This window comes from Canis lupus, chromosome 28, assembly GCF_048164855.1.
Source record: "Canis lupus baileyi chromosome 28, mCanLup2.hap1, whole genome shotgun sequence".
Classification (NCBI taxonomy): Eukaryota; Metazoa; Chordata; class Mammalia; order Carnivora; family Canidae; genus Canis; species Canis lupus.
This window is the reverse complement of record NC_132865.1, coordinates 26,124,943-26,149,010: the sequence shown is the minus strand read 5'-3', so window position 1 is coordinate 26,149,010 and position 24,068 is coordinate 26,124,943. Positions and strand designations below refer to the sequence as shown.

The following is a 24,068-nucleotide window of genomic DNA, read 5'->3' as shown; positions in this document are numbered from 1 at the left end:
TCTCGATTCAATTAGTATTCAGAGAAGTGGGGTAGGGGGAAGGTACACAGCCAAGAACTTTTACTGAAGCCTTTTCTTTTTCTTTCTTTCTTTCTTTTTTTTTTACCAAGCTTTTAACTGAAATAAGTGAAAAAGAATCTTAAAAGCAAAAAGAAATCTTTGAGGTGAGGAAGTTTTTGCAGAGAAGAGATAAAGATGGTTGCTATCATGCTTTTGCAGGTAACATTCATCCTTTAAAGTGTGCTACCTGCAGACATTTTGATAATGTGGTAGTCCACATTTTTCCCATTCCATTTTTCAGGTTACTAGAAAGTCACTGTTGAAAGCATTTCAGGTCCACATTTACAAAGGCACAGTAGGTACTGAAATTCAGAGTAATCACTATCACTAGTGAGCTGGCCTCTAACAGCATATTTTTCTTTCATGGCATATACCTGTTCCCTAATTACCTCAGAGGGTGAGTCGATAAGCTGAGGTGTTTATTGTTAACTGACTTTCATAGCACTTTGAAGGTCTTGCAGTCCAGAAGGACAGAAGGGTGCCCACCTTAGTCTCTCAGGTATTGCTTCTACCTCAGAGGGCATGAAAAAAATAGAAGAAATTTAATTTCTTCAAATGAGTATTTCTCATTTGAATCTGACATTAGGTTAACCTGAACATCTTAAGTTCATTTCTAAAAGTCTGTAAGTACTAGTTTCATAATTTCAAGAAAGAAGCATATTTTTCCTATTTTAGAAACAGATTTGTCTGACTCTTACCATACTTTACATAGGATTATACTAAAGGCACATTAGGAAGAGAAAAAAGAAGTGAAGGGTTTTTGTATTAGAAATTAGAAAATACAATAATTTTTCTACCCTTCTCATGAACACTGAAAAATTCTGGCAGGTTTTTAGATCTTGTAATGCCTAATACATAGTAATTAGTGAATTTTGCTGAAGAATGAACTAATGAATATAATTCTGAAACAATTTGAGGTTTCTTTAAAAATCTACTTGCTGCAGAGTTGATTTGTTAAAGACATAAGTTCAGTTTACAGTAGTTCACATAAAATTTTTTTCAAGTTACTTTCAAGTATTTCATAGTAGGGTATATAGTAGGAATAGTTTTGACCCAGGAGTACAAAGCCCTTGGCTCTAGGCCAGGCACCAACAATAAATGGCAGAATGGCCTGAGAAAGTGATTTAACTCTGCTGGGCTTAAGTTTCCACATGAGTGAAATGATCGATTTGCAGCAGATTACTTCTGATATTCATGCAACTTCAAAATTCCACAACTAAATAATTCAAATTAAGGAAAATTGGATCTAAATTTAATAGCACTGATGTAGTACCTATAATGTGTCAGGTGATGTTATAAGTGCTTTATTCAGTATGTAGTCATATAATAATAATAATCTAACATATACTCTGCATGGGGTAGCATTTCCTACACTGTAAATAAGTAATTAATAGTTGCTATTAAAATGATAGTAATTTCATTAAAATTAATATAGTACAAATCATTAAAAACCAGAATGAAAATAAAATAATACTTGGAATTGAAAAATAATGTAAAAATAAAATGGTTATTTCATTTAAACCACTAAATAAAACACTAGCCATTACACATGACTTTACATCAGTCTCATTATAAATAATTTGGGTTTTGTGAACTTGAATATTCTCACACATACTAAATCATATAGAAGAAAACTTTTGAGAAACAAAAATATTCTACCAGTATCATATATCAATATTCATTATATATGTTTCAAGTGCACAATTCCTTTTAGAAAAATAAGCTACAAATCCTTATGTTTGCAATAAACAGTAGAGCTTCTGAACATCAAAGAGGCATATTTCAGGAATGCATTGGGCACAAGGTTGCCTTTGAGCTTAGAACAGAAAGCATTAAAGTGAAAGAAAGTTTGATTGGGAAGCTACTAACAGGCTTCACCAGTTCTGAGGTCTCATAATAGTCCAAATCTCAAGGTAAAGGGCTGGAAATGGATGCAAATTTGGCGAGCCCAGTGATTTCCACATCTGGACATGCTTTGTGGGCCCTTGTCCTATTACTCTGACAACTGTCAAGGCTCCATGGATTTTAATCCCATCCTCATACCTCCTCTGCTCCTGCTCTTCCTTTATGGCCAGAGTTGGGCACCACTTCATAAGAAGCTTTTCCTGAGCCATCCACCCCTCCCTGTTCCCCTTGAATGTCCCCTGCTGGCATGCTTCTATAAAACCTGGTATAAATCTCTAACATATTTGAATTATTCAGCTTACCAGGTTGCTGTTATGTTATTGATCCATAGTCCTTCTCTCTTGGTGAACCTGAGCTCCTTGAGAACAAGAATTATGTTTTAGTTCATTGTTGGGTCCCCAGAGCCTTGCATAGTGCTTGACACAAATGACACATTTAGGAGTTGATTGCTAAATGAATGAATGGATGGCTACATGACAGCATTAACTAGTAATTATTACTAAAATGGTTAAATCATTGGATGTCCTTCATGCATTGTTATTGATCAGAAAATATGATAAGGATTGACTGTGTTCCAAAGGAGGCAGTGAAGTAAGGTGTGTGTATTTCCTGCACATTTGTGGAGTATCTTCATAACCAACAATTTGGTTTAGGTTACCCTATTTCCCCCTTACTCTAAAAATAGTAGAGAAATTGGAGGAAAATGAAACGCAGTTTTAAAAAACATGTTCAAATATGTACACTGAACATCTGTTGTCCAAAGTGATGTATGTCCTAGGCAGACCCAGATTCTATCCTTAAAGAGACTATACTTTAGATATTTAAGGAACTCATGTAAAGGATGAAAGAGATACTTGACATCTAAGAGACCAGTGTTTACTAAATGAAAGAACATGTAAGAAGGGTCACAAAGGTTGGAGATGTCAGATAAATTGGCTGGATTCCTAAGAAGCCCCCACCAGGCAGGAAAGCTACATTGCATCATTGTGTCTCGAAGTCTGTTCTCAGCTGTAAAGGTCACGGACCCAGAGATGGTCAGGTCCAAGGAGATATATCAAGCTTACTGGAGCTTGAGATACCAAAAGGCCAATAGCCAGGCAAACCAAAAGCTAATTATGATTTAAACATGGACTCAGAGAAGGGAGCTAGATGATGCTGGAGATGCTTCAGCCACACAATGCAAATCACAAGGCTGACTTTCCATGCAGGCTTTCTCTCGGGGAATCAAAGACTAGATTCAGTATTTCCCCATCTTAGACGATATTGGATGAATAGAGGACCAGGCGGATACAGGTGCATGTCATTGGTGATAACTATTATGGGATTTCAGAAGAATGAAAAAATGGCATTCAGTCATAGAGATCAAAAAACATCTTATGAGAGAAGGTGGTGTTCCAACAATGTATTTAAGATTACTTAGAGTTTGCAACTGTGAATAAGGAAGGAACATCCTAAACAGAGGGGAAATGATGAGCAAAGAAAGTGAATGATTTGTTTTTGCTGGACATGGGGTATGTGATGAAGAATAGTACAATATTATGAAGGAAGGCTGGTACCAGATTATGGAGAAGCTGTAAAGTCAGTTATGAAGCTTAAATATTATTCTTTGGGCAATGAGTAGTCAGAGAGAAAGTACTGTACCCCAGGGAAATGTACTCCAGGAAAATGAATTCAGCTGTAGTGTATGAGTTTGCTTGAAGTAAATTCCAGATGCAGAGACCAATGGGAAGCCTTAGAATTTCCATGGGAGGACTGAAACTGGGACAAGGATCAGTGCAGGTGGAGTAGAGAGAGACTGAAGGATACAAACCAGGAAGTATCATGGTGTTTTCCTTACACATACACACATACTTACACTCACACACATATACTCACACTCACACTAAGGCAAAATATTAACCCATAAGCTGTCTAACCAACACAAAATTTTTTAAAAACTTGTTCCTAATTTCTATGAAATTCTCCATTTTATAAAGAACATAGTGAGAAATCATTGATCCATTTAGCAAATTCAGCTGACTTTGGATTGTATGAGTATCACATTTGATAAAAATGAGATCTTCAGGATACCTGGGTGGCTCAGCGGTTGAGCTTCTGCCTTTGGCTCAGGGCATGATCTCACATCGGGACCGAATCCCACATCGTGCTCTGTGCGAAGAGCCTGCCTCTCCCTCTGTCTGTGTCTCTGCCTCTCTCTCTGTGTCTCTCATGAATAAATAAATAAAACATTTTTAAAAAAATATTAAAATAAGGTCTTCAAAGCATCAACACAATAGGAATCTATATCTAAGGGACAGCTTCAAGGAAAAAAAATACCCTATATAAGTAAATTTTCTTATCTCCTAAAACGTCCAGGCGATTTCTCCAAATAGACACTCTTTCAAACACTTTCTAACATGAGCTAACCCAACTAACAGGAATGCTGCAGAAAACAGAAGCAGGAACTTTGTGAGAAGTTTGATTACCTGTATGGCATCCTGGAGGAGAGGAAAAATGAGATGACCCAAGTCATTACCCGAACCCAAGAGGAGAAACTGGAACATGTCCGTGCTTTGATCAAAAAGTATTCTGATCATTTGGAAAACGTGTCAAAGTTGGTTGAATCAGGAATCCAGTTCATGGATGAGCCAGAAATGGCAGTGTTTCTGCAGGTAAGTATCCTTTTGGTACCTAATAGAACTAACCAAGAAGGTGGGTGCTGGAAAAGTAGTTGTCATCATATTTTTGTAATTTTATGTACATCTCATTTTGATTTATTTTACCAAGTAAAACATAAGGTTATTTTGTGTTCATATCTCCATCTGCTTAAACAACTTCATAAGCATATATTCAAGGGACCATGACATCACTTAAATATAAGAGGGTTTTGGTATAAAACAGCAGTTATTCACGGCATTTAGAAACTAAGCTCTGAGATTTTCCGAGTCAGCAGAGGAAAGAATTAAGTCTTTGATGAAAAGAATTTAAGTAGGCCTGTCTTTTGTTTGCTTTCACAGAATGCCAAAACCCTGTTACAAAAGTAAGTAATTTTCATTTTATGGAAAAATGCATACTTTTCATTTTTACCCAAGGCTATCAAACATTAAACAGTGACAGAAAGTGGTGACTTGTCTTTGTTGCAGAATTTCTGAAGCATCGAAGGCATTTCAGATGGAGAAAATAGAACATGGTTATGAGAACATGAACCACTTCACAGTCAACCTCAATAGAGAAGAAAAAGTAATACGCGAAATTGATTTTTACAGAGGTTTGTTTTTCTTGTGACCATTTGGCCAAAATTGCAGGTGTGTGAAAGCTGCAGATGGGTTCAGCAGAAGAAAGGGGGATTCAGAATCATCTCCAGAATGGATGCCGACAATTATACAAGGATCATAATCCAATGTGAAACTCTATTTCATTACAAATTCGTATAGTTGATTGACAGTATTTATTTAGCTTTGCACAGCAAAACACCTATTATTATAATGCCATTATTGGGCATTTGACTCTGAGTAGTGAAATACTTAATAATTGATGGTGATGGTGATGTCTCAACATCAACCCTACACAGGGTGTTAACCATAATGATGTGAAGTGTCAAGTGCAAGGTTAAAGATGAGATAAAAATAAAACGTGGAAGACATTTGGATAGACATTGTAGCACATCCACTTAATCAGACTTTAGAGGGCAAGAAAAGTAATGAGTCACAGAATAAGTCACACCTGGAAACAAAACTGGCTCTATGTGACCAGCTGTATTTCATGAGTTATAAATGTATCCCTACCATTTGGTCCAGAGATCACCCTCCTGGAAATCTGTCCTCATGAAATAATTGAAAAGAGAAAAATAACCTTGGAGCTGACCAAAACTTTGATTGTCTTGATTCATCCTAGCCCATCTAGATGACAAGGCTCTTTGGCTACACCATTAATAATGCTATGAAGTTGTATCAGTGTGTACAGAAGTAAGTTTAGAAGCAAACCTTCAGGATGAATCTTATTTAAAAATTCCTTAATATTGTTTCTCCTTAATATTGCCTGAGGGACTATTAAGATCAATGTGTTAGGAAAAGAGTGATAGTATTAACTGTGGCAAAAGTCAGCATTCACTGGATAGAGGAGGTAAGATATTAAAACAAGTCAAGGGTTTTGTATGTTTTCTGAGATAGGGAAGAAAGTTGCATTTCCACTTAATTCGACAGACATAAGTAAGTGACAGTCCCAGTCCCAACCTTCCAGGAGCTTGCAGATGTGACAGGGTATGGTGTAAATGTGGCCGGGCTATGGGGGCGGAGGGTGGGGGGATGATGGCAGTGGTCAGGTGCATGGTGCATGGTAATAGTAAGGACTGCACTTTGTATTGGGGAGGGAACAAGGAAGATGATGGTGATTGGGCCCATCTTCACATTTCTTCTGTCCACATTTAACTAGAAGCACAAGCCCCAGCATGGCATACTTGGGCCATAGTCCAGTGTCTGATGGAGAAGATTTTCCTAGCCCTGACCTTAATCTGGGCTGTAAGTACTGGCTATTAATTGATTTCATAGCTGCAGTGGTAATTATAATGATTTAAAAAACATATTATCTTACCAGAAGATGAAGATGAAGAAGGAGAAGGGGAAGAAGGAGAAGGAGAAGGAGGAGGAGGAGAAGGAGAAGGGGAGGAGGGAGAAGTGGAAGAGGTAGAAAATGTTCGAACAGAGTCATCAGGAGAAGACGAAAGTCCGGAGAAAGCCTTGGAGCCCTCTCAGCTGGCCTCAGAGCTCCAGGCTGCCCCAGGGGCACTTCTGGTTGCCTCTCCAGAACCACCTCCAGCCCTGCCACCTGTTGCAGAGGCCCCTGTGACACAGGTAACTATTCACCGATTCTGTCCTACAGGACACACAGGTGTGTCTCCTTGCTGAATAGCCTAAACAATTTATTCTACCTTAAGAAAAAGGTAGCTGTAGCCCAGAAGTTTGTATGTGGAAGACAAAAAGAATTCAGAGCAGTCACAATGTCAGAGGGAAAAGTCCTCTAGGTTATTCAATGGGTTTAGAGTTGTTATAACCAGTTGATGAGACCGAGTTTCACACAATTTTCCCACCAAGAGCACCCTCAACCCTGAGGCAATCTTTGGAAAAACTGCATGTAGGGGAGAGGGGTATGTGTGTAACATGTTAGTTCTTAGATTGCCAATGTCATGAAGATTGGGTCTTCTCTGAATACAGCTATGGGGTAGAGGGTAGGAAATAATCTAAGGTGAGAAATAAAAATGATCACACCTTCAGAATCCTAATTTTCTGTAGATGATAAAGAAAGTAAATATAAAAGTCATGCTAGTTTATGTCCCTGTCATTGACCCTGACATGTAACTGTATCTTTCGTGGAGTGAACAAATAGCATCTAGTTTTCTGTGTATCTGTCATTTGATGAGATTATGTTTAATGATTATACAAATTTCTTAGGAGGTAACCCATCCCAAATCCTGTATCTGACTGGCTGGTTCTTAGTTTTTGAGATGTCACCGCCCAGTTTTCATGCCTTTGTGCTGATTTCATGACAACTTTGGCAGAGGTCTCCACCTGTGGACTTTGTGGGCAATGTAGCTTCACCAAAAACCAGCCCTGGTTTGGCACCTGCTCTCAAAGTGGATGCAATTACCTGTAGAAACAAAACCTCAGAGGGGAAACCCTGAATTAGAGAATTATATTCTATGCTCGGTCTCCATAGGAAACCAGGCTGAAATACTATTTATGGTTCCTAGAATCTTGACATTCTGGGTGTACCGATTGTGCTGGGTTCGAGCTGTGCTAACCAAATGAGAATTGGATTTGATCAATAAGATCAATTTGGGATTTTAGAAAAGAGGTTTGGGGAGCCCATTTAGAATGTCAAAAAAAGTAATTGTGGCCAAGAGTTTGACCTTTTTGCTCTATCAGATGTTTTAGAAGCAAACTTCATTTTAGGCATCTGCTGTCTGTCTGCCCAGGCTACCATCTAGTGAGGGACAAGCCCAGCAGAGAAGAGGGGGCACGTGTAGGTTCCCAGATGGAGGGGCGCTGGCAGCGCTGACCCTCCTTTACTGCCTGCAGAGGGGTGGGATGCGCTAAACCACATGCTAAATCAGGCAGTGCACAGAGAGCTCAGTTTTCAAACCCAAAGGGAACTAAAACCAACTGCTTTTTCTTCTTCTTCTTCTTCCTCTTCTTCTTCTTCTTTTTTTTACTTTTGAATGTATCTGTCCCGATTAAGGGGGAGGTGGTGCCCACTGGCTCTCAGCAGACCACAGAGTCTGAAACTCCAGTCCCTGCAGCAACGGACACTGCGGATCCCTTGTTTTACCCTAGTTGGTATAAAGGCCAAACCCGGAAAACCACCACCAACCCACCTTCCACCCCAGGGAGCGAAGGTCTGGGACACATAGGGCCTCCTGGTTCTGAGGATTCGAATGTGCAGAAGGCAGAAGTGCCGGAAGCTGCAGCCAGTGAGAGGGCAGCAGTGAGTGGTAAGGAAACTAGTTCACCTGCAGCTACTTCTCAGGTTAGTGTTGATGCTCTTGTGTCTGAATGCTCCCCCGTGCCACCTAGCGTCTTGCTGGGACCACAGCAACAAAGAAGGGCTGCCGAAGGGGCAGAAAGGAACCATGGCTTGGGGAAAAAAAAAAACAGAAAACCACTCATCCCACAATTTGGGCTGGGTTTTTTTTTTTTTTTTTTTTTATTCTTTTTAAGGCTGGGAAAACAAAAAAAGGAAACACACGGACTTCACGCTACCCATATGTGGTGACCTCACACCTGGCTTCCCAGGGGAGGGGTACCAGCAAGCCTGGCCCTGAAGCATGCAGTTGAAAGCTGCTTTGTCTGCGGTGACTGGCTGCTGCCCCAGGCTCCCCTTTGCAAAGGCCACTTGCCCTTGCTTAGCCGTTTTTGTGTCCTCCTTGGGCTTCCAAAGACTAATCACCTGCTTCTGTGTCATTCCCAGCAACCCTGAAGGAACACATTTGAATTGAGTTCTAAGTCTGCTCTGGAAAATAACCTTTGATTGATTCATGGATTCTGGGAGTGTGCTGGCTATGGCTAGAAAAAGATAGTCTTGGCTTGATTAAACCAGCTCTTCCTAAACATGTGCTGCTGGGAGCAGAAAAACACAGGTTTTCCTACACTGGGATTTTTTTTTAAGGGCCACTTAATACTTTTTTTCCTTTTTATAATGTACTTTGAAGGCCATATCTTTTTCCCACTATGGGTTAGATGTTTGCATGGCTCAAAGATTCCATAGAAGAAATATTCTATCATTTCTTCACAAGGAAGAATGCTCATGGTTGCTCCATACCTATGAACATTCTTAAATGATGTGTGGATACGAGTGTTGTCCAGACAAGGAATGTCAAAGAAATATTCCCTGGTTCCGTGCTCCTGGGTCACCAGGTGATTACGAACAACAAATACATTTTTCAAAAATCAGAATATTTACTTATTGTCTTGACTGTATCTGCTTAAGCGAACCTTAATTTCATGAGGTAATAAAAGGAAGTTATTTTTGGAAAACTGAAAGTAACATGCTTTTGTGTCATATACTTATTTTCACAAGTGAAAAATGACAAAAATAATGTGAGGAAACATTTTGAGGTAGTTTTTAGGTTAAAAATATAGTGTAAAGTTTTCTAGAAAATTTAAAGGAACTTTTATTTCTGGAAAGTTCACTGGATTTCTTACATATTTAGTGGAAGTTGAGTCTGGAGGAGCTGTTTTGTGAAAACAGTGGTGCAATAAATACCCCATAATAGGAGCATTTCACAGGGCTCCAAACCAAAACGCAAAATCCATCTAAATGATGTTGAAAAATATTATTTGTGATAATATCAGTGAAGCTTTCTTCTTGTTTTCTCACAGGAGTTAGCAATCTGCCTAGCACTTTTGGCTTTTCTTATACTTCACTACATCTGGCGTCAGATTCAGTGCTTGATTTTTACTTTAATGGGTAGGAAATATTTTCTTTTCCCTTAACTAACATCTCATGTAGTTTCTTCCATAATGTTCCTACTCTGTAGGCTCAGAGATAAATTTCTACTCAACTTTGAGGTTCAGCCATTTAAAAAGAACCGAGTTCTAGATAATATTCATGGCTTCAAGCTCCCTATGATGCAATCACCTCAAGGTGCCTTCCTGAGGAGAATTGCTCCATTATCTAATCCTGCATGGAGGGGAATCCTGACTCAGAACAGTAACTCAGTGGGCAATTATTCAGTAATCCAGGAAGAGTGGACCCTCCAAAACGACCATTAGGGGAGGCCAGTTTCAGGAATATATAGGGTTTTCCTAGATTAAGTAGGTACATTTCATTTGCTTACGCCAGAGGAACCCAGGATGTGGCCAGATGACTCCTGTGAAAGATACCCAGGCAATTCTTGCACTGGTGGGCAGGTGGGCCAGGTGACTTCTCAGTTCTCTTTGAGTCCATCAGACTCTACAGTCTTTCCTGAGAGAGAAGATCTCTGAGAGAAAGGTATCCCGGATGCAGCAACATCAAGGAGATTGTAGCCAGGTGAGATCTGAATAAATAAAAAGCAGGAAGATCAATGTTCATCTAACCAGACATAATGAATAAGAACCAAAGAAAAGTCATAAAGGCAACAGCCTTTATTTTTGAGACACCTTTCACATAGCCAAGCCTTTTCTTAAATACTGTTACAAGATTTGTTTAGGAACTGGCATCTTAGTCCTTAAATAGCCCTTTGAAGATTATCAGTTTAATAATATCTAAAGATTTAAACCTCATGTCCTTTTGAGTAAATGACCCTGCTGAACCTGAGGCCCAGCTCCCTATGCCTGTAGCTCAGAAGCAATTCAGGGTGACTGGTGCTGAAAGGCCTCAGCTATTTCTGGCTCATTGACTTTTTCGTGAGTTGACATTGACTCTTCTGGAAGCTCCCATCATAGTTCCTTTCTGCCTCATTAGCTGTATGTTCAGCAATGACAGTAGGATCTCCATGGGTCCCTGTCATGTCTGTAACTATGTGTGAGTAGGATTCTCCCCCAATGTCTAATAGCCAGAAACCTGTGTACCCTAGAATGTTCCTAGTGTCCTTATAGTCTGCTTATTATTTGTGGTGAAGAGCAGTGGGCAGAAGTATTGGCCATGGGCTCAGTGGGGCAAATGGGAGAGAGAGAGAGAACTCCATATTTTATGGGAATATCCTGAGTAACCGTGGATCTGAATAATTGTCTGAAGAGTTCAGTTTACATTCTGAGAATTCAGGTTTTGGGGTTTGTTGCCAGATATTCTTGTAATGCTTCTCTGAGGCTGCAGGGGGAGAGTCATGCTTCTTGTCTGCCATCCACTGAGTCCATGTCACCTACCCTGACATTCACACGCCTGTCTGCTAAGATAAGGGTGAGGCCTATGGGAGTGCATTGGAGTACGGTGATTGGCATTCACTATTGCAAAGAATATGGACAGATCAATAGAGACCTCACCATAGTATCAGATTCCTGGCCTCTGTAAATTTTTTGCAGGCCTGCTTTACTTTTACCACCTCAGAACCCAACTCACTAGATTAATATTTGTCTAGTGCAAAGTTAGCTTATTGGAATTTCATACTTTATCATTAGTCTTTCCGTGGACATTTAGGATGTGATACAGAAGTTCTCCTTTATTTCCAGGTGGTCTTACCTCTCCTTACTACATGTTAGGGAATAAGGTTGCCTTAGAATCTCAAGCATCTCAGGCTCATATACTGATCTGTGAACTCACTAAAGTCACCTTCAAACTTTTAAGAAGGCAAATGTTCTGTTTCCAGGTGCTTTCTTCACAGCTATTTATACAGTAATACCTGCCCTTGCCTTTGCTGCCTGTGATTTCTGATTCCATACAATCTCCACTTTCTCCTGTACCTTCTCTCTTCACCTAATTACATAGGCAGATTATGAGTTAGAAACCGGTCACGGCAAAAACCAGACATCAGCAGTCTCCACCAGTGGTGAACTGGGATTCTGCTTTTTGTTAGATCTGAGAAGCTTTGTTGCCTTCCCCACCTTCATTCTTGAAAAAAATAAATAAATAAATTTCTCAACAAGTTTTGTCCTCAGCCTTGTGGCAAAACTGAATCCCATAGACAAGAGACTCTTCTGCAGGATGCACTTTGAATCCTGTAATATCCTATTTCTCCCAGAAAACCCCTGGACATGAACTGGTCTTTAGCTGCAAAATTGCCCTCTAAGTTTCCACCTTTCTAGGCCATACCTGCTGGATGCTCAGTCAATGCAAAGAGAATTTGGGGAAAATAGCATTTGATCTACTTCATACGTTAACTTTTAAATTAATTTGAAAAAGTGACATAGTCAATATTAGAGGACAGGGCAATAATAAAGTGGGAAGAGGGCAGATCAGCTGCCCTTGGACAGCAGTCTCTGTGAGCCTCATCTCCTGGGCATGTCTTCTTGAGGCCGTTTCTGGGCCCAGTCTGCTTCCCTCCTTTGCCCTTTCTCTTCCTATACAACTTACATGCAAACCATACCTGGGTGTTGAGACAAGGACCACTCCCACCACCCACACCTATGGACAATTGAGTATTTTATTGAAATACATGTGGCAGATTTTCCAGAGGTGGGAGCAGCAACAATGAAAGACCTTCCCTATTCCCCTTCCTCCCTTCCTAATGAAGTTTACTGGCCTGATGTGGAAGAATTTATCCAATTTGTTTAATGAGAGCTGCTCAGGGAACAGAGATTTCCAGAGAAATGTCTTCCTATATGGTGGATTAAGTTGGCAGCTGCTCTGGCTGATACTTGAGCTGGACTATGGCAGCTGCCTCAAGGTCAGAGGACCTTCCATCCCCGGCTCCACATCCTAATGAGAGTCAGTTGCTTTGGAGATAGGGACTTTGACATTAAAATCTCTGCAATTTCTGCCTCTATAAAGAACCAGAATTCATAGATTTCACCAGAGTATGAAGTTGTGGTCACCAGAGTATGAAGTTGTGGTTATAAGAGAACCTAAAAAGTTTTACTATATCATAGCTATTTTTTTTTTTTTTAAAGAATAGGATAGCTCCTTTTCACATTCCTTTCTTCAAGCCTGAAAATAGATAAGTTGGGTAGAAATCCTACTAAGTTTTAGGCGCTGGAAGGATCCATGAAATCAGTAAAAAGGACTTAGGTTCCTGTCCTGTTGCTTCTCTACACCGACTCTGGGCATTTATTTTCTTTGAGCCTCCATTTTCTCACTGGGATAATGAAGCAACTACTCAAAGAAAAGGTCTATCTATTGACACAGTGGAGAGTGAAAAACTTTATACTAAGAATTTTATAATTGTTTCAGGATGTTTTCATTGGGAGGGTTACAGACTCAGGCCTGACATAAGCCACACTTAGGGACAGTAGTAACAGGTTCGCAGTGAAATAGTCCAACGCATTTCTCAAAATATATGTCTTGCCTTGAAGCTCTTCCATAAATGTCCATTTCCCAAATTCTTCCAAATCTCTTCCTTCAGCTGAATATTTACACAGATGTGATGGCCACTTTTGATGCCATGAACTCCAAAAAATCCATGATGGCTCAACTCTAAAGTCTACCTAAAGACACTTAGAGACATCACTGCCCAGTAGAGCAAATTCTTAGAATGTACATAGTAGAGGTAATCACAGAATACTAGATGAAGAGATGAACGATATGTGGCTTGAAAATCTACCTGTTTTAAGTGTTATAGTTCAGTTTTGGCAAATAGCCAAATATGTAGCCACTACCACAATTAAGATGTAGAATATTTCCATCATTCTACAAAGTGTCCTCATGTACCTTTGCAGTTAATTCCCTCCCTGCATCCCAGTGGGTATTGCCTCAATCTTTCACAGGTTAGCCATTCTAATGGAAGTGTATGCTATGTCATTTAATTTGCATTTCCCCAATGACTAATGATGTTTAGCATCTTTTCATGTGCCTCTACGTCATTTTCATATTTTCTTTGATGAAGTATCTGTTCACATTTGCCCACTTTCTTTGGGTTATCTTATTAGAAAGTTGTGAAAGTTCTTAACGTTATTTTGGATAAAACTCCCTTATCAGACATGTTTTGCAAATATTTTCTCCCAGTTTGTGGCTTGCTTTTACATGTTCTTAAGTGTATTTTGAAGAGCATTTTTAGTTTTCATGAAGTTCGATTTGTCATTTTTTCCTTTATGCTTTGTGTTCTTTGTGTCTTAAGAAATCTTTGCTCAACTCAAAAACCACAAGGATTTTCTCTCATTTTCTTCTAGAATTTTTGTAGTTTCAGCTCTTAAATTAGCTCTAAGATCATTTTAGGTTAATTTTTGTATTGTGAGATAAAGATCGAGGATGTTTCTTGACTGTTTATTTTCTTTTTAAAAATATTTTATTTATTTATTCGTGAGAGACACACAGAGAGAGGCAGAGACATAGGCAGAAGGAGAAGCAGGCTCCTGGTGGGCAGCCCGATGTGGGACTTGATCCCAGGGACTCTGGAATCATGCCCTGAGCCAAAGACAGATGCTCAACCGCTGAGCCATCCAGGCATCCCTGTCTATTTTCTATATAGGTATTTGTTTCAACACTACTTGTGAAAAAGGCTATCCTTTCCCTCAGTCCTTGATGACTTTGTAGAAATTCAAATAACCATACATGTTCAGGTCTACTTGAAGGCTCTACTTTGAACCATTGATCTGTGTTTGTCCCTCTGCCAATACCACACTGTCTTGATTATTATAGCTTTATAAAAGTCCCTATATTAGGTAATGTAAGCCCTCCACTTTATTTGTTTTATTTGTCTTTATTGTTTTTTTCTCTCTATTTTATATTTTATTCATCTTTGCTCTTTATTATTTTCACCCTTATGCTTACTTTGGGTTTAATTTTGTCTCTGCTTTCTAGTTTCTTAGGGTGGAAACAAATTATTGATTTGAAATATTTCATTTTCTAATGTAAGCATTTAATGCTATAAATTTTCTTCTAATCATTGCTTCAGCTACATCCCACAAGATTTGATATGTTGTATTTTCATTTTCATTTAATTCAGAATATTTTCTAATTGACCTCAGGATTTGTTCTTTGATTCAGGAGTTATTTAGATAAGTAGTGTTTATTTTCTAGATATTTGTAGATTTTCCAGATATCCTTCTGTTTGATATCTGGTTTGATTCTATTGTGTAGAGAGAATACTCTTTATAGGAATCTCAATCCCTTTAAATTTAAAATTTGTTTTATGGCCCAGAATATGTTCAACTTTGCTGAAGATTCATGTGCATTTGAAAACATTGTACTTTCTGTTGTTGTTGGGTGAGTGTTCTATAAATGTTAATTAGGTCAGTTAATTGATAGTGTTGTTCAAATCTATAATATTCTTATTGATTTTCTGTTGACTTGTTTTATCAATTGCTGAGAGAGGAAGTTTGAGATCTCTGATTATAACTGTGAGTTGGTGTATCTATCCTTGTAATTCTATCACTTTTGCCTCATGCATTTGAAACTCTGTTTAGGTGCATTCATATTTAGCGTTATTTTATTGTCTTGAAGAATTTATCCCAAGATAAGTGGTAAACAAAACAAAATTCTTTTCTCTTTTGTGTATGGCTGCCTGCTTTACTGGGTGTAAGGAAGGTCCTCATACACATATACTATCTTTTAAGGTAGCTTAACAAAGTTAGAAGGCAGGTGGGGAGAGCCTGGAGAAGAAAGGTGCTAACAATCCTTAAGGCGTTCCAAGTGTCTGGCAATGGGGAAGGCCTGATAGCCCAAATCCAATGACCCTGTCTCCCCTTTCTCCTCCAGCAATGTACAGGGCCAAGTATATGAAGACTGAGATAGCTGACATATCTAATGCTTTTAAGTGACTAGGCTGAACTTTATGATTCAATGACTAGTTGTCACTGGCCTGTGGTGCCCTATTTTTAGTTCTGATGTAAATTGCTTTATAAGCTAATGTCTCTGTATATTTTCATGACACACTTATGCCCTAATTCACTCCTTGTCTTATCTAAACCAGAGGCCACCTTATCATGGGCCAGGGATTTCCAGCACCAAGCTAGCTTGCTTGTTTGCTTGCTTTCTTTCTATTTTTTTCTTTTTCTTTTCTTTCTTTCTTTTTATACTTTTTTTCAATTTATTCTTTAAATTTTATTTAAATTCAATTAATTAACATATAATGTATTACTGGTTTTAGAGGTAGAGGTCAGTGATTCATCAGTCTTATATAACACCCAGTGCTCATTACATCATGTGCCCTCCTTAATGTTCATCACCCAGTTACTGCTTTCCCTTACCCCCTCCCCTCCAGTGACCCTCAGTTTGTTTCCTTTGGTTAAGAGTCTCTTATGGTTTTGTCTTCCTCTCTGATTTCATCTTGTTTTATTTTTCCCTCTCTTCCCCTACAATCCTGTTTTCTTTCTTACATTCCACATGAGTGAGATCATATAACAGTCTTTCTCTAACTTATTTCTTTTTTTTTTTAAACTCTTTTTTTTTTTAATTTTTATTTATTTATGATAGTCACAGAGAGAGAGAGAGAGAGGGGCAGAGACACAGGCAGAGGGAGAAGCAGGCTCCATGCACCGGGAGCCTGACGTGGGATTCGATCCCGGGTCTCCAGGATCGCGCCCTGGGCCAAAGGCAGGCGCCAAACCCCTGCGCCACCCAGGGATCCCTCTCTAACTTATTTCATTCAGTATCATATCTTCTAGTTCCAACCACATCATTGCAAATGGCAAGATTTCATCTTTTGACAGCTGAGTCGTATTCCATTGTGTGTATATACCACATTTTCGTTATCCATTCATCTGTTGATGGATATCTGGGCTCCTGACACAGTTTAGCTATTGTGGACATTGCTGCTATAAACATTAGGGTGCAGGTGCCCCTTCAGATCACTGCATTTGTATCTTGGGATAAATACCCAGTAGTTGTAATTGCTGGATCATAGAATAGCTCTCTATTTTCAACTTTTTGAGGAAACTTCATACTGTTTTCCAGAGTGGCTGCACCAGATTGCATTCCCACCGACAGTGTAAGAGAGTTTTCCTTTCTCCACATCCTCACCAATATCTATCGTTTCCTGACTTTTTCATTTTAGCCATTCTGACCAGTGTGAGGTGGTATCTCTCTGTGGTTTTGATTTGTATTTCCCTGATGCCAAGTGATGTTGAGCATTTTTTCCTGTGTCTGTTGGCCATTTGTATGTCTTCTTTGGAGAAATGTCTGTTCATATCTTCTGCCCATTTCTTGACTGGATTATTTGTTCTATAGGTACAGAATTTGATAGGTTCTTTATAGATTTTGGATACTAGCCTTTTTTTCTGATAGGTCATTTGCAAATCTCTTTACTCTGAAATAGTAAAAGGAATGTGTGGAAGTAAGGCCAGTCAGCAAGTGTCACCAAGGAAAACCAGCCCATACCATCTTATTTCCCAATCCAGGCACTATAAATGTTACCCTGTGAGGTTACAAAGGTGCTCCCAGAGAAAAATTAAAAGCATTTCATCAGAGAGAGAGAGAGAATGGGGGAGGGGAAAGAAGGAAGAAAAAAAAAAAAGAAAGAGGAAGGAAGAAGGAAAGAAGAAAGGAAACCAGTCTATGATTTAACAGGCAGGCGCTAGCAGTCTTTTCCCTTCTTGAAGGGTTTATTTCCTAGATTCTCAGAAACCAATACATGTGTCCCCAGATCTGAGACCTCATCAAATTTCTCATCATCCCAAGATTCAGTCTCCTAGAAAATATTCATATTTTCCTAAAACAGGATGAATATTAGAAGTTCCAAGGAAAAGCAGCATGTGGAACCCTGGGTCTTCATAGGTGTCACACACAAAAAGATAAAATTATTTTCATGCAAATGATCTTTGAGACCAAACCATTCATCCTGCTTTCAAGGTCAAATATCAATTCTAGTTCCACTTGAGACTGAGAGGTGAGAGATGTTGGAGGCCAGAGGGCTGGAAAGTTGCTTTTCTGAGTGAGATTCACTCACGAAGTATTACAGAAGATTTAAAAAAACAAAGCAGGAGACTAAGAACATGATTTCCCATGAGTGTGACTGTAGGTCCCGTATTCTTTGAAATGATCTATTCAATTTTCCAAAACAAACTGAAATGAATGAAAATTTAACTATGTTCTCTAAATTTAATTGAGGGATCCAGGGTGTCAATTATTTTCAAACAGAAATCCCTACTGAGAGCAACTGCTTGTGTTTTACAAATTAGGATATTCAAGCTTACAAATCACTGATTTGCCAGCGCCCTGACTGTGCTGGAATTCAAGCTTGGTAAAAATAGAGAGAAAATTGATCAGGGCTCAGGACTGGCCTACATTTACTATGTAGCACTATCCAGGACTTAATAACTCTGGCAATTACAAGAAATTATGATAATAAAATGCAGTTATTTCAGATAGAAAAAGCTGTAGGAGAGAGTAAGGTTTTTCTTAAGTAAGTTTTAATGAGACCATTGCATTAACATTATTAATGCTTTTTCATTTGTATTTTTCAACTGCAATTCTTTTTCTGGCCTTTTTTTTCCTGTTGGGAAAGTGACATCCTAATAACTGTCAATTTGGGGGCTTTTCTAGGATAAAAAATATCTATACTAAAACTGTAGGCTATATTTCTCAGGATCAAATAGCATCCTTGGTAAAGGTTACTTTAATAGAAAGCTAAAATGGATGTATCCATCTCAAAGAGGGAAATATAATATAAATTGTGTGCGAGCAGTATAATGAATTCATTTCCCCTGGCAACCCGTGCCTACAGCCCTACAATTCCATGAAAACAGTAACGCAGGCACCAGGGAGAGCTCTCTCGGGGAGTTGTTAGACATAGCTAGTCGAGTTTTGCTTCCTGTGTCTTAAAACTGTTTATTATTCTGATTTAACCTAAGACCTTTGTTAGTATTGTACATACTGTGGATGTTTTCTGTCATTGTTTACCTATCTCAGTGAATTCCATGCGATACCTTTTCTCCTACTACAACGCACAAAGCAAAGAATTAATCTACCACCATGTTAATGCATCTGAAAAATCAATGCCGTGTGGCAATGCTGTAACTAATATGTGTACATTGCTTTATCATTTAGAAAGTCTTTTGCAGAGGTTCTCTCATTTAAACCTCACACCTCTGTACAATAGGAATCATTAAACTTACACATTTTATGGTGGAGGATCATAGAGGATGTGTGACTTGCTCAAGGTTACAGAGCAGTGGGAGCTAAGAGTTCAGTGATCCCTTGCCCTCCACTGTGGAGTGTGCATATGCAATATACTATACACCAAGCTTACATCTAGGAAAAGTGAGTGAACCCTTACTTTACCTGGGGTGATGACTGAAGCAGAAATAGTGTGAGCAAGGGCTCCCCTTCTTTGATTCACCACTCTTGACACATTGGCACAGCCTCACAGGACAGTTTCTAGGCCTCCAGTGCTTGCAGGCACGTAGCTGACCTTTGCAATGACAGCACTCCAATCCTTTAGTTAGTTGCACTGCATGCTGCTGACCAACATGCCTCTTTCTGACTTTCAGAGGTGGAATGTGCCTCTCCCGCAAGTCTCACATGCTCAATAGAACCAGCTTTTGTCTTTGGATTTGTGGTCACTAACTCTCAGCACTCTCATTAGAGTTATTTTGAGCAAGGTCTTCAGCCTTCCTGAGCCTGAGATTTCTCAGCCATAAATTGGGCATAATAATACTGTCAACCTCCCATGGCTCTAGAGAGAACCTTCACAAGACCCAGAAACTCCTGTGTGTGAGGAATTAATAATCCAACTAGCAGTTCTTTGTAATTCAGTACTTCTTTCAGAGGGGTGAGAACACACACTCTACGCTGAATACACCATCATCACGTCCATATCTGAGAAGAAGGCTGGCTTTAAGTTTTTGCCAGTCGATGATACCGTTTTAGCTTCTTCCTGCTCCCCATACTGACCCCATCAATGCCTAAATACCATGTTTAAAACAAACCAAACACTATACACCATAAATCTTACTCTGGGTTAAGAAAAAGTAGATGGGTTTGATTTCTTCTTGTTTCATAGATCTGAGGAAATGATTCTGGTTTCTGGTCTCCACTTAGCAAAAAGAAGCAGTTAGTAACAACAAAGCCCCCAAATCAAATCCCTTTGCCCATTTTTTAAAGGTTTATTTATTTATTTTAGAGAGAGAGACAAAGAAAGAGAGGGAGAAAGAGCGAGCTCATGTGAGCAGCCATAGGGAGGAGCAGAGGAAGAGAGATAATCTTAAGCAGACTCCCCACTGAGTGCAAAGCTTGAGGATGCAGGGCTGAATTCCAGGGCCCCAAGATCATGACTGAGCCAAAATTGAGTTGGACACTTAACCAGCTGAGTCACTCAGGCACCCCCTCCCTTCACTCCTTTTTTTACTTAGTGTGTACAGCTGTGGATCCTCCCAAGAAAAAAATGCTTTTTAGTGGGTGTTTTCCTTCTGTAGATCCTTTGGAGAATACCTCTTTTCTTCTTCCTCTAGCATTCATGGAGAGTGTGCTATATTTACACAGCTCTGTGTTTTCTAAATGCATCTCAGTTGCTCTGCCACCAAGCAGAAATGTCTATATTCCTGTGAAAGAAATGACATGGTTAAAGACCAGCCCAGCAGAATTTCCAGGGCTTAGACTCTTGGCTGTGAATTACAGACCACACCTCAATTATTCCTCAGATACTGATGCATGTTTCAGGCTCTTGGCCATACTCTCTTTTCCAGTCTTGAATCCATAATGCTTAAGCTATCCAAGGGCCTGTGGTTCAGGAATGCTAAGTAGGGAGCAGGCCAGTGCTTGAGGTTTAGGCTTTCTGAATAAGCATTATAAGCATGACCTCAGCAATCCTACTCACACCTGTTCCTAGTATCTGGCTTTGCTTCTCTGAACCAGCCTAGTAGGTCAGGGTGGGAACAGAGTGGTTGCCCACTCAGAAGCCTCAAGTCTAGCTTTATCCCTTCTATCCACATTCCTTCAAGGAAAATGGATTTCATTATAGATGGGCAAGGGAACTTCTGGATTGGCCAGGGAAGACTGGAATTTAATAGGTAGTATTAACCAGATCCTTCTGTCAGGTTGAATTTGTGACTGGCATTCCCTGTAGCAGAGAAGAGATAGAGGCCCAAGCATGGAGACTTAGACACAAATTTCCTCACTGCCCCAGTATCCCTTCAATGGCCTGTAATAGTGGCTCCCATGTCTACCACAGTTGTCCCTCAGGATAAGACATGGACATTTCATGCTATATGGCAGCGGTGTGCATTAAACCATCATCATCCATTAATGTCTTGGTTGTAATTCAGTTTGTCAGATAAATTACTATCACCTGGATGAGCTGAGGAAATGGAACACAGGCAGGTAAATGATAATGGACCAGGATCATTGGTGGTAGAGAGAATGATGATTTGGAGAAAAGCAGATGCTGGCATCTCTTGAAGCCCCTGGGAAGCCTACAGGAAGCCTGAGGGCACCAGCGATTGATCAGAGAGCTTACTCTTCTACTTTGGGCCAGCTAAAAAAATATTTTCCCTCTTAAATGTGACTATCCAGACTTGTGCCAGAGTGACTATCAGGAAAGCATCTGGTTTTGTTCAGTCAGTGAATTATGTGGTACAGGATGCATTTAGGTAAAGGGGTTGCTGCTATTGCCCCCAGGCTAAAAAAAGAGCATGTTCACTAAACTGCACCCAGTTATCGCCCCCATGTTAAGTGTGCAGGGACACATCTGGCTTCAATTAAGCATTGAAGGCAGCTTCATGCTTTGATTGTCAAGAATCTTGCCAAAAGAAGCATGTTGGCTTTAAAAAAACATCACATTTAGCATAAAAATCAAGCCAAAGATTCCATTGAGCATTTCATGTTCTTTTCTTTGAGACTTTCCTACAAAAAACTAGCCTTAGAGACCACAAAGGTAACATTAATGAAAAAGCAAGCCAGGTAAAAAAAGCAATGTTAATCAAAGCATAAATACAAGATACAGTTTGCTTTCCTCTTTACTCTGAGTATAGCAACTATACAAGCACAGTACAAATGGCCCCTAAAATCAGCCTTGCAGCAGAGGCGGCAAAAGGGAGTAGTAGGCAAGATGGAAATCAGGAGATGAGAGAGAGAAGGAGAGAGAGAGAGAACATATCCAGTCCAAGGAGAGAGCTAAGGCTCTCTATGCAGGTTCTGGATTGCCACATTTCTGCTTTGCCAAGAGAACCTGCAAATCCAGATTTTAATGTGAAGTCTCCATTTTTTTTTCTTAAATTTTAATTGTGTTAAAACCCACGTAACATAAAAATTACCATCTTAACCATTTCTAAGCATACAGTGCAGTAATCTTAATATATTCACATTGTTGTGCAACCAATCTCCAGAATTTTTCATCTCTCAAAACTGAAATTCCATACCCATTAAAAAACAACTTCCCATTTTCCCCCTTCCCCCAGCCCATGGCAACCTCCATCCTACTTTCTGTTTCTATGAACCTGACTACTCTAGAAACTTTTTGTATTCTAGAAGTGGAATAACAGAGTATTTGTTGTTTTATGACTGGCTTATTTCACCTAGCATGTCCTCAAGGTTCATCCATGTTGTAGCACATGTCAAAATTTTCTTCCTTTATGAAGCTCAATAATATTCTATGTAAAAAAAATAAAAATAAAAAAATAGTATTCTATGTATATGCCACATTTTACTTATCCATTCATCCATTGATGAACACTTGGGTTGCTTCCACCCCTTGGATCCTGTGAATAGTGCTTCTATGAACATAGGTGTGCAAATATCTGTTTGGGTCTCTGCTTTCATCTCTTTTGGGTATATGCCCAAAAGTGAACTTGCTGGGTCACATTCTATGTTTAGTATTTTGAGGAACTGCCACATTGTTTCCCACAGCAACTGTGCCATTTTATGTTCCTACCAACAGTGCGCAAGGGCTTCTATTTCTCCACATTCTTGCTCCTGACTTTTTAATGTTTGCAACTAATTCAAACTTTTGTCAAAATACCACTCAGCCACACAGTTCAGAGCAAGTAAACACTGTCCATAACCTGGAACTGTCCTGTACACACAGACAGATGTCCACAAGCCTCTGGAAGAATGCATGCTTTTTAGTCCCCATCAACAAGAAATGATTCTAGATGATGTGAGCACATCATGCAGCTCTGGGTAGAAGAACCTCTCATCACGTTGCTCTTCTATGGAGTAAAACCCTCACACCATAATCTGACATTAATTTTTTCCCTCTCAAAAAACATTTGGTAGTAACAGGGAAAAAATCCAAGAAAAAGATTTTCTGAGTAGGTCTGGTTCATGAATATCCAGCATTCCTGGTCAAGTTCATCTAAGAAAAAGAGTCTTTCTCCTAAGCAAATGTGTCACTCCCTTCTATGGTCTTTTGTGGATCTTGACTGAATTGCTTCTCACAGCTGGGACAGGGAAAATGCCGCCTCCCTCATCCATTTCCTGCTTTTATTTTATGACTAAAATTCATTTCTCAAATTATCTGAAGCCCCATGATGATACAATATAGTGTTAGGTGATGGTTGGAAGTTTGTTTGGTCTCTTGAGAAAAATGTGTAAAATTTAGAAGTAATAAGGAAATAATAATCCTTTCTTCATCTTTTTATACATCTCAAAGTAAGCTGAAACGCAGGACAAACTCAAAAGCAGGTAGGGAAGTTCAATGCTTGTCATTTTCTGTCTTTTGTTCAGCTTCATGGAACATCTGTATTCCCAAGAAATATCATTTCCTGTGATGGAGAACCAGCATTTGGAAAACTTTTTAAAGAACTGTGTATATCTAATTCTTTTTATTTTTTTTTATACAATTCTATTTGAGGAAGGCTATAGGAAAAACTATGATTTAATGGGCTATACTTATAGAAAGGAAGTTTCTAAATGTTTAACTTATTCTTCCTTTAGGAAAGAGCCATATATAAAGTTGGGCCACATGGAGAGACACTGGACAGGTCACGGATAATCATAATTACAATATGCCACAGGAATTAAATCCTATAATATCCAATTCTGACAAGATGAGCATTGAAAATATAATTGTCTTTCCTTACTGGGGGTCACTGCTGCTGTATATGTTTCCTCATAAGCAGTCCCCAGTCCCCAGGTGATTCTGCATGGTAGGAAAGCCTCTTCACTAAGAAGAAAGAAAGAAA

General features: G+C 39.3%; 2 protein-coding genes across 14 annotated transcripts in view; one reads left to right on the top strand and one right to left on the bottom strand.

The window, feature by feature from the left end:
• The window catches only part of TRIM55 (tripartite motif containing 55), a 44,843-nt gene that overhangs the window by 17,146 nt on the left and 3,629 nt on the right, over positions 1 to 24,068 (top strand). The window contains exons 5-10 of one of the 9 annotated variants that reach the window (XM_072804414.1): positions 4,383 to 4,616; positions 4,962 to 4,984; positions 5,088 to 5,212; positions 6,541 to 6,794; positions 8,179 to 8,431; positions 9,819 to 9,906. In XM_072804414.1, coding sequence (XP_072660515.1) covers positions 4,383 to 4,616; positions 4,962 to 4,984; positions 5,088 to 5,212; positions 6,541 to 6,794; positions 8,179 to 8,431; positions 9,819 to 9,906 — 977 coding nt within the window. Of the gene's footprint in view, positions 1 to 4,382; positions 4,617 to 4,961; positions 4,985 to 5,087; positions 5,213 to 6,537; positions 6,795 to 8,178; positions 8,467 to 9,818; positions 9,907 to 24,068 lie in introns of all 9 variants that reach the window. The other 8 variants (XM_072804419.1, XM_072804413.1, XM_072804418.1 and 5 more) reach the window with 8 other exon arrangements.
• Positions 8,625 to 24,068, bottom strand: part of CRH (corticotropin releasing hormone) — a 201,973-nt gene continuing 186,529 nt past the window's right edge. For all 5 annotated transcript variants that reach the window (XM_072804452.1, XM_072804455.1, XM_072804451.1 and 2 more), the window contains one exon: positions 8,625 to 24,049. The gene's annotated coding sequence lies outside the window, so the exon portion shown is untranslated. The remainder of the gene's footprint in view (positions 24,050 to 24,068) is intronic.